Genomic DNA, 15,672 nt, shown 5'->3' with positions numbered 1-15,672 from the left:
GGCATACATAGTAAATCCAAGAAACACAATAGTTAATGAAAGACCGCACCAAGCAACTAATGTGCAAAAGACTCAGCTACTTCCCTCAACCATTTTGTTGTTGAACCAACCTGCACAACTCTGGTCACTGCCTCAGTACAGCAACAGTATGGGCCACTTTGCACTACAGTGGACACTGTTTTTGTCAAGGAGAATACAGAGTAAAGCATAAAGCTGATATAATTTTAGTCTGGGAAAAAGCCTATGAGAATATGGAGGTACACTCTTGTGTAAAGTATGTTTAATTTTTTTGTCTTTCTTGTGAATGTTTTTTCTAATTCTGTATGACCCGTGATGCTGCTGCAATAAGTTTTTAATTGCAAGCCTATGCATAGATGTACTTGTCCATATGGCAATAAACTCAATTTCTACCCCGAGCCTTGCAATTCAGACACAACGTTGCATGCACAGTGCCAAGCAGAGGCCATAATGTTTCTTGTATTCCCCTCCAGGAACCGGATGATAGAACAATACCAGAACCACAATGACCACTACTGCCTGAACCTAGACAGCGGGATGGTGATCGACAGCTATCGCATGGGCAACGAGGCTCGCTTCATAAACCACAGCTGCAGCCCCAACTGTGAAATGCAGAAATGGTAAGAGGGCAGAGGGATTACATCGATTGTGGGCTGTATATATTGTTCCTGGGCAGCACTAAAGTTGCATTGTACAACATCACCAGCAGCTTGTTAACCGCTGTCTAGCAATTAGGTAAAATTTCTGAAAAGGTTAACCCAGTTGCACGAAGTACTGACAGAGTCCCTGGGCCAACTGGGGAAATACTTCATAAGACATAAAAGATGGACAGTTGGCATGGACTCAGTGGGTCAAAATGCCTGTCTTTTTGTGCTGTATCCCTACATAGCACATAAAAGAAAGAAAAATGGAAGGCTATGTGAGAGTGAATGATTAGATTGATCTTGGAGTAGGGTTTAAGATTCAGCACAACATTGTGGGCCAAAGGGGCCCCCTACTGTGCTATACTGTTTTACATACTTTGTGACTGATTAGCTTCTCATCACAAACATCCCTGGTATATAGAGAATTGGAATCAAATTAGAATCAGGTTTATTTTCACTGGTGTCTGTCAAGATATTTGTTGCTTTGCAGCAATATATAGTGCAATAATTTAAAAAAATCTTAAGTTCCAATCAGAAAGCTAAAATAAATAGTGCAAAAAGAGAGAAAATAGTCAGGTATTGTTCATGAGTTCGTGGTCCATTCAGTAATCTGATGACGGAGGGAAAGGAGTTATTCCTGAATCATACAAGACCAGCAGGTCAGTTGGTATCAGTGGCAAGAGAGGTAGAGTCGACATTTTGGATGTGAGACATCTCATCAGAGTGTGGGGCAGGGGGTGGAGTTTCAAGTTCTCAGGTTTTAGTCAGGTGGGGGCAGAGTATGAAGCAAACAGTAGGAATGTCTTTGATGGGCTGCCAACCTAAGTTGTCAATTACTTTAAAAATGAGCATTCCAGGACTAAGAAGTAAAATTGAATAAACTGAAACGGGAATGTAAGCCGTGTGGGGAGAAAGTTGCAGTGATGAAAGGGGACTGAATGAAATAAATTCAATGTCAAGTCCTGAAATAATATTCCCAGGAAAAAAAGAGGAGGCACTATTTCTCTAGCTTGCATTGCAATTGTTGTACAAGGCTGGAGACAGATCAAAGTAGACTAAGACAAAGAACTCAACTATAGGTGACTGGAAGCTGGGTCACCTTTATGGACTGAACATTGGTGTTCCAAATACACCTAATCTGTATTTGGTGTCTCTGATATAAAGACCATATTCTCACCAACAAATGCAATACGCAAAATTGAAAGCAATTCTTCACCCTTGCTTGTAGAAGAGGGAAGGGGTAACGGAGAAGGTTTTGTATGGTAAGGAGGCTCGAGTAGACTTCCGTTGGTGGACTGAGGAAACAGTCCCTTTGAACACTGAACAGGAAGCAAACGTGTGTAGTAAGTTCTTAGTGGAGATGGCTGAGGTTATGGAAAATGACCCACTGAATGTGGGAGATTAAGGCGACACAATTGCTTAGAGGTTAGCGTAGCAGTATTATAGCACCAGTGACCCCAGATTCAATTCCCATCACTGTCCATAAGGAGTTAGTATGTTCTCCCCATGATCAAGTGGGTTTCCCTCTGGGTGCTGTGGTTTCACAGTCCACAGGCATTACGGGTTAGTAGGTTAATTGGGTATAGTTGGGTGGTGCGGACTTGTTGGGCTAGCAGGGACTGTTATTATGCTTTATCTGTAAAATTTTTAAAACCTGAAGAGTTAGTTCCCTTAAAGATCGACGTGGCCAACTGTGTATGGAACCCAAGGAGACAGGTGAGATTTTGGGGCAGCACAGTAGTGTAGTGGTTAGCGTAATGCTATTACAGCTCCAGCGGCCTCAGTTCAATTCTATTCTTGTCTGTAAGGAGTTTGTTACATTCTTCCTGCGACTGTGGGTTTCCTCCCACATTCCAAAGCAGTACGGGTTATAGAATAATTGGGCAGCATGGGCTTATTGGGCCTGAAGACCCTTTTACCATGCTGTATCTCTGAATAAAAAGTAAAATAATTCTGGGCAAGGAACTCTAGCTGGGATGAGAGTAGCTGAGAGCAGAAATACGGGAATTAGACGAGATAGGGCCACAACCTATCTATTATAGTAGGGGAAAGCTTTGTAAGGATAAAGGAAGACGGTTTAAATGCAGTGAGTCATCAGAGCAGATCCAACAGAGATTGTAAAATGGAATCCTCACAGAATAGGCATTGGTGTAGTGAAGACAGATCGGGGTTTTGAGTGAGAAGTATTGTTGGATGTAATATTAAAACTCCCAGGAACTCATCTTGACCATTAACTATCTGAAACCAGTTGAGGATTTCAAACTTTTCCATCCTGTCCCAAGCCAAAGGTGTCTGCAGAAAAGCAGAGACTTTCTGTTGCTATTGGCTAAGAACACTTAAATGCTTGGTGAATTCCTGATCAAGGCCTCCACTGGGCAATCCAATCCAAATATTTTATCAGAGGATACACCACCTTGGCACACAGTGGGCTCCTGCATCTGGCTGGGTTAACTAATCGTGCTTTATGATGTATCACTTTGAGCAGCATTGAATTAATTTGTAGGCAGACTGTTTTCTACTTTTGCAGTGAAGAACATTCTCTTTTCCAATCAGTGCAGTGTGATCTTTAATACTGACACTGTTGGCCTGAACCTTTACTGAAGATTGGCTCCTTTCACCAAACATCACCCCCTCAGGGTTGCATGCAAGTTGTGTGCAAGAGTGGGTTCTTTTCAAACTGACCCCATTGATTCAAAGATCTTGCAATGGAGGCTAGGCTGTTGTCCACAGTGGTGACAACCTCACTGGACTTCAGTCGTTCATTTAGGTAACTCAGTGTTGCATCTGATGAGATGGGAAATGAGATAAAGCAATAGTGGGACAGGGGGCAGCTTCATCACCCAAAGAGTGCTATGTGTGGGCATGTGTATGGAATGAGCTGCCAGAGGGAAGTGGTTGAGGCAAGTACAATAACAACATTTAAAAGGCATTTAAACAGGTACACGGATAGGAAAGGTTTATGGGATAGGGCAAATGGGATTATCTTAAGTGCACACTTTGGTCAGGTGGACATGTTGGGCCCAAGGGCCTGTTCTGTGCAGTGTGACTGAGACCGTCTCTTAAACTGGAATTTAGAAAGGGCAGCCCTCCCTCCTCAGGCTGTTTGATTGCAGGCAGTCCCTCTGTTCTCCCCCTACCATCTCAGGATGTAATGCTGAGGCTTTATAAGCCATTGGTCAGACTATACTCACTGGAGTTTAGAAGAATGAGGAGGGTGGATCTCATTGAAAACCTATCAAATATTGGAAGGCCTAGATACAGTGGATGTGGAGAGAATGTTTTGTATTGTGGGGGAGTCTACGACCAGAGGCCACAGCCTGAGTATAGAGGGACATTCATTTAGAACAAAAATTAGGAGGAATTTCTTTAGCCAGAGGTTAGCATATCTGTGAAACTCATTGCCACAGATGGCTTGAGGCCAAGTCATTGACGGTATTTAAAGCAGAGGTTGATGAAGTCTTGATTAGTCAAGGTATCAGAGGTTAGGGGAAGAAGGCAGGAAAATGGGGTTGAAAGAGATAAAAAATCAGCCAAGATGGAATGACAGCATACCCAATGGACTGAATGGCCTAAATCTGTGTCTAATGGTCTGATGATCTCCATGGGTTTTTCACTTTTTACTGATTTTCTTTTACTCTCCGGGCCACCATATTTTGTGTATCTTAGCTCAGACTGTGCTGAAGCAGACTGCCGTGTTTGTCAAGTACACGGTGACCTTTGCAACACAGCTCCCCAAGATCTAATGGTTTTGTGGCTGGGGGAAGCATTTTAACTCATTCACAACCTCAATTTGTTCTGCACCCCTGCCCCCACCACACACTTCCACCCTCTGTAGGTCTGTCAATGGAGTTTACAGGATCGGTCTGTTTGCACTGAAAGATGTGAATGCTGGCACCGAACTCACCTACGACTACAATTTCCACGCATTCAACCTGGAAAAGCAGGTAATGTGGACATCTTTGTTTCTGACCGACATCAGAAGTCACAGCTCAATGCAGGGCACTGATATTCATCTCAATCCGGATGGTGCAGAAATTTGGAAGTTGAGGATCTTTACTCTGTCTAAACCATTTTGTGTTTATGTGTTACCTTGAGCTCTGCTCTCTCTATCTGACATGTGCTATCTGTCTCTACTCTCTCTCTCTCTTACACATACACTCTCTACCCTAGAGTGTATAACAGAATAGTATCAGAGGAAACTCTTCCTCTGTTAGAGGGTGGTTTACTCTATCAAAAACCATACATCCCTAACCCCCTGCTCTGGGATACAGTGTTAGAGGGAGGTTTACTCTATCGAAACCATATCATGTCCTAACTGCCTGCCTTGGGTGTGTGTAACAGGTTAGTCAGTGTTAGAGGGCACTTCACTCTGGATTCAACCATTTAACAAATTTCAAAGTAGAGTTTACTTAAAAAATAATTCTAAGATATAGAACATTCAGCCCACATCTTCATTATTCTGTTAACCACATTATCTATTCAACAGGCTTCATTCAGTTACTGTGTTATCCATTGACAGACTGGGCGCCACGGTAGCATAGCGGTTAGCATGGACGCTATTACAGCTTGGGGCATTGCACTTCGGAGTTCAATCCCACAACCCCTGTACCATGGAATGCATGAGTATCTCTAAGTGCTCCGGTTTCCGCCCACAGTCCAAAGATGTAGGTTAATTAGTCATGTAAATTGTCCCATGATTAGGTTAGGGTTAAATCGGGGGCTGCTGAACAGCGTGGCTGGAAGGGCCTATTCTGCGCTGTATCTCTAAATAAAATGAATAATTATTCATGGAGTTTTAACACTAACTTTAGCTAGTGTGCTGCCCTTGCCCTGAGTGTGGTTGTTTCTGGACTCTGCAGATTGAATTAAAGCAGGGATCCCATATCAGCCAGTGAAATGCCCTGAAACAGCAGAATATGTCAGCCGTCAGACATTCTCACTATCATTTCCCATACTCATGCTGTCAAGCAGGTCCTTGATTTGCCAGGTTAGGAAGCATCAGGGAAAACACGAGCCACTCCATCCACATTCCTTCCGCTGTGACATTCTGCAGCAGCAGGTGTCTGAGGCAAAGTCAGGCAAGATCAGTCTCCCAGCTGGGCTCGCTCACACCTGCTCCTGTAACCCCTGGTTTGTGTTGCAGCAACTGTGCAAGTGCGGGGCGGAGAAGTGCCGGGGCATCATCGGTGGCCGGAGCCAGAGGATGAATGGGCAGCTGAACAAGCACGGCCAGCAGGCGAATGGACAGAAGAAACCAGGCAGGTTGAAGGAGAAGAGGAAGTCAAAGCACCGGTTAAAGAAGAGGGTGGGTACCTTCTGCTGCCGGCTGAGGGAAGGAACTGATGAGCAACTCTGCACTCCAAATGTGTTGGCAGCTGAGAACAATCCCAGTCACACTGGCCTGGAACAGTGGGGCAAACTAACTGTGGCCTTTGTTCAGAATGCAGGCTCCCTCCCACAAATGGAGTGGGTACACTGCTCATCCAGTAGAACTTAAAGGTTGCCACTTTATTCTAACCCTAATCTGAAACCTTCCCCAAATTTGGTAAAGAATAAGGTCTCCTTATTCTAGAGGTGTGACCACCAACAGTCCTGGGTTCCAGAGTCAGAATCAGGTTTATTATCACTGATGTTAGATGTGAAATGCATTGTTTTGTGACAGCAGTACAGTGTAGGCATAACAAATTACTATAAGTTACAATTAAGAATTTCATGCAGGAGAAGAAAAGCAAGGTAGTGTTTGTGGGTTCATGGACCATTCAGAAATCTGGTGGCACAGGGGAAGAAGCTGTTACTAAAACATTGAGTATGTGTCTTCAGGCTCCTGTACCTCCTCCCCGATTATAGCAATGAGAAGAGGGCATGTCCTCCATTGTTTTCATTAGCTGTTGGGAGTTAATCTCCTGAGATCCCCACTCCACTTTGTTCTCCCCTTTCCAAGTGGGCTAACTCTCCCCACGGCACTTGAGCCCAGCCAGGGGTGTCACAGGCAAGTCCGCTTCTGTTCCCTCTCACAATTGAGACCAGAGATCAGGGAAGCAAATGCAGACCGGGGAGGCTGGAGGTTGTGAGGGTGAGACCCTGGACGTCCTTAGATTGCTTCAGGTAGTCCCTACACCAACTGCTGTCCCACAGGAGTTGCATGGTTGTGTCAGTCAAGAAGGCGCGCATCTTCTGCTGCTGTCACTTAGGAGATGTATCCGGTTGCTTTACAGAGGGGACACGTGTCGGAAGAACCGAGTGAGAGTGTCGGCAACCCTGCTAAGCTGAACCAGCCACACCAGATGAAGCCTATGTCCAACAGAGAAAGGTAGGGCCACTGTCCAGCACCAACGTCTCTTCAAGCTGGTTTTACAAATCTACGCACATTGCAGCCAGAAATGCATCAGACCATACGGCATAGGAGCAAAAGTAGGGCCATCTGGCCCCTGGACTCTGTTTAATCATCTTCCTCTTCTTAAGCCCATCACCCCTACTGGGGCATAGGCCACTGTCAGCAGCTCACCTGAGTCCTCTGTCCTAGGCCAGTCTTTTAAATTTTCAAAGGTTTACCTCATCATCTTCCTCTCCCAGAGATGAAGTCTTGGGAGGTTCTTTTGGCATTTCTATAGCACTGGGTCTTTACAGGATTGGGTTGCTAGCCCCATGTCCAACCCTCCTTTCACAGTTGGCCTGGGGTTGTCCATTTCAGAGTTACCATTTGATCATGGCTGATCGATTTTCCTTCTCAACCTCATTCTCCTGACTTACCATAACCTTTTTAGTAATCAAGACCCCTACCTATCCACGTGCATTTCAAATGCAACATTTATCGGTTCGGTGATCACTGGCAGCCTCACTGCCATGCCTGGCCCTGCACAGCTCAGTGGTAAGAAATTCTACTCACGTCTGATGAAGACAAACCATGCCAGACAGGCGCACTGCCAAGCAGCTTGCCAGCAGCAGTGCCCTTGGTCACTTCAGAGCCCCACCGTGCTGCCAGGCTTCAGCTGCAGCTCAGCACTAACACTGGACGGGACCCGCTGAGGACCTGGACTCCTGCCCCAGCAAAGCAGCAGCTGCCCAAACAGTCACCACTAAATGATTTCATCGTTGACCTCTCTCACTTAGGCCCCTCATTAACTCACATCCCCTTGGCCATGATCTTCAACAACAGCTGACAGTGGTGGGATCCAGCACATTCCCGTCACCAGCTGAGGAGGGCTTGGGTTACTGACCCCACACTGGCTGTGCATTCACCCGAAACCTTAACCCTTTACTGGTGGGTCTGTGTATCTACAGCAGCTTTCTATACCTCGTGGATCTGTATTATGCAATGAAATAAAATCATGGGAGGTGAGATCAAATGAATGAAGTGCTTTACACAGAGCCACAGGAATTTTTTTTAAAAACAGCAAAACGGTGATGAATGCTGCAAGAGAGAGCAGCAAGGGAACATTGAGCATTAACGGGGCGGCACAGTAACATGACTATTTACACCACATCCTTGTACTGGTATTGGTTGTTGATGCAAACACAGTGTACACCTAACAAATAAAGCTAATCTTTAGCATGATTTCTGAGGCAGATAGGATTCAATTCCCACTGCTGTCTGTAAGGAGTTTGTACATTCTCTCCGTGACCACGTGGGCTTCCACTGGGTGCTCCAGCTTTCTCCCACAGTCCAGAGACATGCAGGCTAGGGTTAGTAAGTTGTTGGCATGCTACACTGGTGCCAGCAGCATAGCAACACTTGCAGGCTGCCTATCCTGGACTGTGTCGGTCGTTGAAGCAAACGGTGCATTTTGCTGTATGTTTTGACGTGCTTGTGACAAATAGTGTTGATCGTTATCATCTAATTCTTAATTATGTTAATTTTGAAGGCATTTGACAGTGACATGGATAGGAACGATTTAGAGAGATATGAGTTCAAGCCAGGCAGCTGGGACTAGCTCAGGTAACACACACAAAATGCTGGAGGGACTCAGCAGGTCAGGCAGCATCTATGAAAATTGATTAACAGTTGATGTTTCGGGCCCTAACTTGTATGTCTTAGGACTGGAAAGGAAGGTGGAAGGTGACATTTCAGGCATAGCTGAGGTAGCCAACTTCATCAGCACAGACAAGGTGGGCCAAAGGGCCTTTTTCTGCACTTTATAGTTACGTGACTAGTGGTTACATTTCTCAAGAACCTCATTGACTACAAATTGAAAGGTGCCACGTGAATGCAAGCCATTTTCAGCAGGCAGATCTGAGTTTAGCTGTTGTGGGAGGCAAAGAGTTGTCAGTCCCTGAGGCGAGAGACAGTAACAAGAACTGCTTGCAGGTTTGGCCTTTCAATCTGGAGACAGCTCCAGAAGGAAGTAACAAGGGGATAAAGTGAAAGAAACATTGCCAAAAGCAGAGAGAGACTTGGGTGTGTGTGCATTTATATATATAGCTGAATTTTTGTGGTATTATTACAAATTAATCCTGTCCTGTGGGGACTTTGTTCACTCTTAAATAAACATGCACATATTTATTTAAGTGTACATGTATAATATCCAGTGGAATAGTAGCTATTCTCTTTATTAATTCTGCCTGCTTTGACTGCTGTAGGCATTTTGATTCGAAAGTAGCACTTCCTCCTTGAGTTTGCACCCCTTTCCCAACACTCAGTGACTGACGTGTTCAGAATTAAGGATTCTGAGTCAGTCACCATAGTTGTGACATGACAAAATGGGTTCTGCAATGAGGACATTGTATTAGCCCCACCAATGGTGTACCATATCGCAGGTTTAGTGCATTGTCAATGCTGGCTCTCAATCCCCACCATCCATGGTTATTTGCCCAAAAGATGTTATTTGCATAGCCTTCACGTGGACCCAGAGATTAGAACATAGAGCAGTGCAGCACAGTGCAGGCTATTTGGCCCACAATAATATGCTAACCTTTTAACCAACTCCAAGATCAATCTGATCCTTCCCTCGTGCATAGCCCTCCATTTCTCTTTCATCCATGTGCCTGTCTTAAGAGTCTGTTAAATGTCCCCAATGAATCTGCCTCTGCCACCACCTCTAGCAGTGCATTTCACGCACCCACTACTCTGTGTGAAGAAATAACAATAACAACAACAACAACAACTAACATTGCCATCCACCTTATACTCTCCTCCGGTGACCTTAAAATTATGCCCCCTTATATTGGCTATTTACACCCTGGGAGAAAGGTGCTGACTATCCACTCTATTTATGCCTCATTGTCTTGTACACCTCTATCAAGTTACCTCTCATCCTCCTCCTCTCCAAAGAATAAAGCCCTAACTGGATTAACCTATTCTTGTGAGGCATGCTCTCTTATCCAGGCAGCATCCTAGTATACCTCTTCTGCAGCCTCTCTAAAGCCTCCGCAATCTTCTCAAAATGAAACACACTCCAAGTGTGGTCTAACCAAGGCTGTATAGAGCTGCAACATGACCTCATGCCTCTTTGAACTGAATCCCCTTACTAATGAAGTTAGTCCATCCTCTCCTCACAGCTAATGCAGTCCAGGCAACATCCTGATGAAGCTCTTCTGCTGAAGTGCCCTCTAAAGCTTCTACATCTCTCCTGAGTTGGATTGTGAGGTCAAAAGTCCAGCTTATTGTTATAGGGAGTGTTCAGTGATCTGGCAACAGTGTCCTTGAATCTGGTTGTACATGCTTTCAGGCTTTTGTAAATTCTTCCTGATGGAAGAGGGGAGAAAAGAGAATGTCTGGGGTGAGTGATGTCTTTGGTTCTGTTGGCCGCTTAAACGAGGCAGCATGAATGGAGAGGAATGAAAAGTCCCTTCGTCAGGGCTGGAAAGAAAGGGGACAGAAGCCAGAACAAGAAGGTGGGGGAGTGGAAGGAGTACAAATAGTCAGATTAGGTGAGACCAGCTGAGAGGGGAAAGTGGGGAAAGGAGGGGTGAAGTAAGAAGCTGGGAGTTAATAGGTGAAAGGTGAAGGGCTGAAGAGGAAGGAATCTGATGGGAGAGGAAAGTGGACCATGGAAGAGGCTATTTTAGTCATAGAGAAGTACAGCACAGAAACAGGCCATTTGGCCCATCTAGTCCATGCCAAAACCATTTAAGCTGCCTACTTTCATCAACCTCCATATACCCCTACTATCTATGTACTGTTACGCCCATGGCCCCCTCCTTTTTGAGAATGGCAGGATCGCTATTGATTTGAGTCAGGAGACCCAGGAAATGAGAGAAAGACATGCAGAATCCACAAAGAGTTCGGAATGTGTCCTGGCCTCCGAAAGGCGGAACCATTGATAACAGCTATTGTCTCTTGGAGACGGATTTGTGTATTGAATCCTGTACGATGCATCGAAGCCCCCAGGCAATGAACCGAGGGGGGTTTGGTGGAGGGATTGCATCATCCCACCCTGATTGACATCTGAGACCCTGTGAGTCAGGATAAAAGAGGGTCTGAGGAACAGCCCCTTCAGACACACCAGAAGAAATGCTAGAACTCCTGTAACAGCGTAACAGCGAAAGCCAGTGGAACCAGCCCACGTGCGTCCTTTTCCATTTACCTCAGAATTGGTGGGTCTTGCCACGGAAGCACGGCTTTAGCTAACCTCGAAGGGAAAATCAGTCCCCCAACGACTCTCGAAGGATTGACATCATAAAAGGAATGGGCAAGTTAAACCTCCGTCTTTCTCTCCAACCAAAAAGGCTGCAGCCTACAGCTTGACTGAACTAAAGTGACTTTTATATTTCCATCGGAACATACATTATCCCCTAGACAACGATAGAGCTATTTCTTATTGATTATTATTATACCCGCACTTTTAGATTTAGTATTGACGACGTATATTATCTGTGTTTGCATTGATATTATTTTTGTGTATTTTTATCAACAAATACTGTTAAAAATAGTACCATCAGACTTCAACGGACCTCTCTATCTTTGCTGGTAAGTGACCCAGTTATGGGGTACGTAACAGTACTTATCCAAACTTCCCTTAAATGTTGAAATCAAGGGTTGCATAGAGGCAACCCTCTACTACCACACTCCGGCTTCTCCCACATTGCCAATGTCTAATCCAATTTACTACCTCATCCTTAATGCCAAGTGACTGAACCTTCGTGACCAGCTTTCCACACGGACCTTGTCAAATGCTTTACTGAAGTCCACATAGACCACTGCCATGCCTTCATCCACTTTCCTGGTAACTTCCTCAAAAAACTCTATAAGGTTGGTTGGACGTGACCTATCATACACACAGTCATAACTGACTATCCTTAATCAGCCTTTGTCTATCCAAATATTTATATATATCCAGTCCCTTAGAATACCTTCAAATAACTTTCCCACAGCTGTCAGACTCATAAGTTTTCTGTGAAGTGCTGAGCTGCGTCCACAGATCTTCATAGTTTCTTGTGGTCTCGGCACCATGCTGCGATGCATCCGGGTAGGATGCTTTCTATGGTGCAAAAATCCTGAGGGTCATCGGGTTACATTTGCAGAGAAAGTATAGTGTAGGCAAACACAGTCCAAGAGTGATAATGAGGTAGACACAAGTCAACACAAATCCAAACCAGCACAGATTATATGTAACCCACAAGCAAAACAACCATTGTGAATGTTTGAGAAGGCTGAAGGCTGTGTGGGCAGGTTGAGGGTTTGGGGTTTGTATGCATATTGTTAGACCTCTGACTCACTGCTTGGGCTTTCCTCCCCAACCCCCTCCCACCAGGAACTTTGTGCTGAAGCACCACGTGTTTCTGGTGCGCAACTGGGAGAAGATGCGGCAGAAGCAGGAGGAGGCGAAGCAGGAAACCGACAACAGTCAATCCGTGTCGCTTTACACCCGCTGGAACGGCATCTGCCGAGATGATGGCAATATCAAATCTGGTACAGAGAGAGACTGGCCCCTCCCCTCCCCACGTCAACCCTTGTACACCTCAATCCCCTCTCCTCCATTGCTCCTCCCCCCCCTACATACACACTCTTACACTAACTCGCTCCCTCCCTTCTTTCTCCAACCTCCCCAAGCCCTTCCCCACTTCCCCGGACTCTGTTTCTTCCCCTTCACCCTACCCTCCCATCCTCCCTGTTCCTCTGTGCTCTCACTCCCACCTCCTCCTCCCTCCTTATCCCCTCTACTGCACCCTCCTCTCTCTCCCCCCTCCCTCCCTACCCTCTCTCTCTCCCCCTCCCTACCCTCTCTCTTCCCCTCCCTCCCTACCCTCTTTCTCCCACTCCCTCCCCTTCCCCCATTCCCCTCCCCCACTCCTCCCCCTCAGACCCCACCACACCTTACCACCATCCCCTCATCGCCCACCTCTCACCGCCCCCCTCCCCAAATTAATAGTTTCATTTTGTCAACATTTATTTTCCAAAATGTGAAGCAAATTATAGGAGCCAAGGCTGGTTTTTACATTAACTGCAAACAAAGCATAACACTGCCATCTAGTGGCAAAATCCCTGATGTTTGTTGTCCCATTGGAGCTTTCATTCCCCACCCCACCCATCTCTGCCCTTACTGCTGTATTACGCTAATTGCCCCAGTTGGGGTATTCTTCCCCTAGTGTCCAGAGCAATGTATTTTTGCACTATAAAATGCTGTTAAAGGATGACCTCAATATGTTGCCTCGGATGGAATATTTCAATTAAGACGATAACCTAGATTTGTGGGGTTAATTTCCCTTGGCTTATGTTAGGAAGGTAAACATTTTCCCATAGCAAAGTATCTTAAATGGATAAGGGGTTCTGAGGAAGAAGCTGCTTCCCAGAGGGAGGTTGAAATCTGGAATGCACTGCCTGAGGGGTGTGGTGGAGGTAGAGAGACTCACAACATTTAACAAGAATCTGGGCGAACACTTGAATCACCAAGGCTGCAGGCCAAATGTGTGTAAATCACTGTATGGTCAGCATGGACATGCTGAGTCAAAGGGCCTGTTTCTGTGATCTGAGAAGTTGTTGAGTTGTCATGCCTGGTGTAGTCTGTGTGTAACTGTGCCAGCAAGGTTTACCATTAGTTGCAGTGGCTGTCTAGGAGTTTTGCAACAAGTAGCTTCTCAGAAATACCCTTGATGCCTGCCAGTGCTTTATCTGTAACCTGAGATTGATAGCTTAATAGAGTCATAGAGCACGACAGCGCAGAAATATGCTTCTCAGCCCATCTAGACCAAGGTTTCCTGGCCTCCATGCCTTGGACCCCTATCATTAACCAAGGTTGGCAACCCTTGATGTAAACCACACCAAACTATTACTCTGCATGATCACTTGGACCATAGCCCTCTATAACCCTCCTATCCATGTAGTTATCCAAGCTTCTCTTAAATATTCCAATCAAACCCGCATTCAAAACTTAATGGCAGCTCATTCCACACTCTCACCACCCTCTAAAGATGTTCCCTCTCATGTTCCTTTTAAATATTTCACCTTTCACCCTTAACCCATAACCTCTAATTCTAGACTCACCCAGCTTCACTGGAAAATGCCTGCTTGCATTCACCCTATTCATACCACTTAGAATTTTGTATCACTCTATCAAATCCCCCCCCCCCCCCCTCATTCTCCTACACTCCAGGAAATAAAGTCCTTACCTATTCAATCTTTCCCTGTAACTCAGGTCCTCAAGTCCTGGCAACACCCAGGTTTTCTCTGCACTCTTTCATTCTTACCTTTCATGTAGGTAGGTGACCAGAACTTCACATAATACTCCAAATTAGGCTTCACCAAAGTCTTATGCAATTTCAACATAACATCCCAAACCCTATGCTCATCTGTCACCTGTTTTGAATAAAGTAACTAATATTCTCCAAGGCCAAAGCTGTCGGGAGCTCCAGGTGGAAGATGTGAATGCTTTGAAATTGCCAGTACAAAAGGTTGGAGGTAAGGGGAGGGATAAGTGCTGACAGAAGATCCAGTCAAGGAGGGTGATCGGCAGATAGGAGAGGGGTGAGAGTGGGAATGGTGTCAGTAGGTTGGAGGCTCCAGTCTGTTGGTTGAGAAAAAGGTTTAAAGAAACTTAAGTCAGTGTTATACAGCACCAAAATAGGCTGTTTGGCCTAGCTCAACCATGCTGACGAAGATGTCTACCTGAGCTAGTCTTATTTGTTTGGGCAACATCCCTTCCTATGCATGTACTTTTTCAAATGTATTTTAAACATGCCAATTGAACCCACCTCCACCACTTCTTCATTCCACATACCCACCTCCCTCTTCTTTTTTTGCTCCTAGGATCCTTTTAAATCTTTTCCTTCTCACCTTCAACCTGTGCCCTCTAGTTTTAGACTCTGCTACCCTGCGAATAAGACTGACCATCCTGCTCATCATTTTCATGTAGTGGGGTACAGCTTGTTCAATGACCAAGTAGCTCATGGAATCAAATCTGAGGGGTAGCTACAACTCTGGGCCTCCTCTTACGGATGGGTGTGCTACAGGAACAGAGATGCTTTTGCATGCACCCATTTTTAGTTGCATTGACAGCAGGGGCAGACTGTACACTGACCAGAAGGCTGCTTATAAAATTGTGACTATCATCAACTTTCTGCACAAGTTGATAGGATGATTATGAAGCCATGAGATGTGTTGGACTTCATAAGTCGGGTGATTGAGTTCAAGAGCCATGATGCAACTCTGTAAAATTCTCATTAGATCACACTTAGGGTATTGTGTTCAGTTCTGGTTACCTCATTATAGGAATGATGAGTAAGTTTTAGAGAGTGTGCAGAGGAGATTTGCCAGGATGCTGCCTGGATTAGCAAGTATGTCTTATGAGGATAGGTTGAGATGTGAAGTTGAAGTTAAGGAGGGTGAGATGTGATTGATAGACGTTCAAGGTGAAAAGACGTAGAGTGCACAGCCAGGGGTGAAATGACTAATACAAGAGGGCATGATTTTAAGGTGATTGGAGGAAAGTATTGGGAGATGTCAGAGGTAAGTTTTTACAGAGTCTGGTAAGTTTGTGGAACACACTTCCAGAGTTGATGATAGAGGCAAGTACATTAGGGACATTTAAGAAACTCTTAGATAGGCACATGGATGAAAGAAAAATGGAGGGCAATG

The 15,672-nt window shown here is 45.2% G+C and overlaps 1 protein-coding gene across 4 annotated transcripts in view; it reads left to right on the top strand.

The window, feature by feature from the left end:
* ash1l (ash1 (absent, small, or homeotic)-like (Drosophila)) overlaps positions 1-15,672 on the top strand; it is a 372,059-nt gene that overhangs the window by 309,260 nt on the left and 47,127 nt on the right. For all 4 annotated transcript variants that reach the window (XM_073061208.1, XM_073061209.1, XM_073061207.1 and 1 more), the window contains 5 exons: positions 492-638; positions 4,498-4,606; positions 5,806-5,967; positions 6,878-6,972; positions 12,353-12,510. In XM_073061208.1, coding sequence (XP_072917309.1) covers positions 492-638; positions 4,498-4,606; positions 5,806-5,967; positions 6,878-6,972; positions 12,353-12,510 — 671 coding nt within the window. The remainder of the gene's footprint in view (positions 1-491; positions 639-4,497; positions 4,607-5,805; positions 5,968-6,877; positions 6,973-12,352; positions 12,511-15,672) is intronic.

The sequence above is a fragment of the Hemitrygon akajei genome, chromosome 11 (genome assembly GCF_048418815.1).
Source record: "Hemitrygon akajei chromosome 11, sHemAka1.3, whole genome shotgun sequence".
NCBI lineage: Eukaryota > Metazoa > Chordata > Chondrichthyes > Myliobatiformes > Dasyatidae > Hemitrygon > Hemitrygon akajei.
The sequence above is the reverse complement of the archived record's forward strand: the minus strand, read 5'-3'. Positions and strand labels throughout refer to the sequence as shown.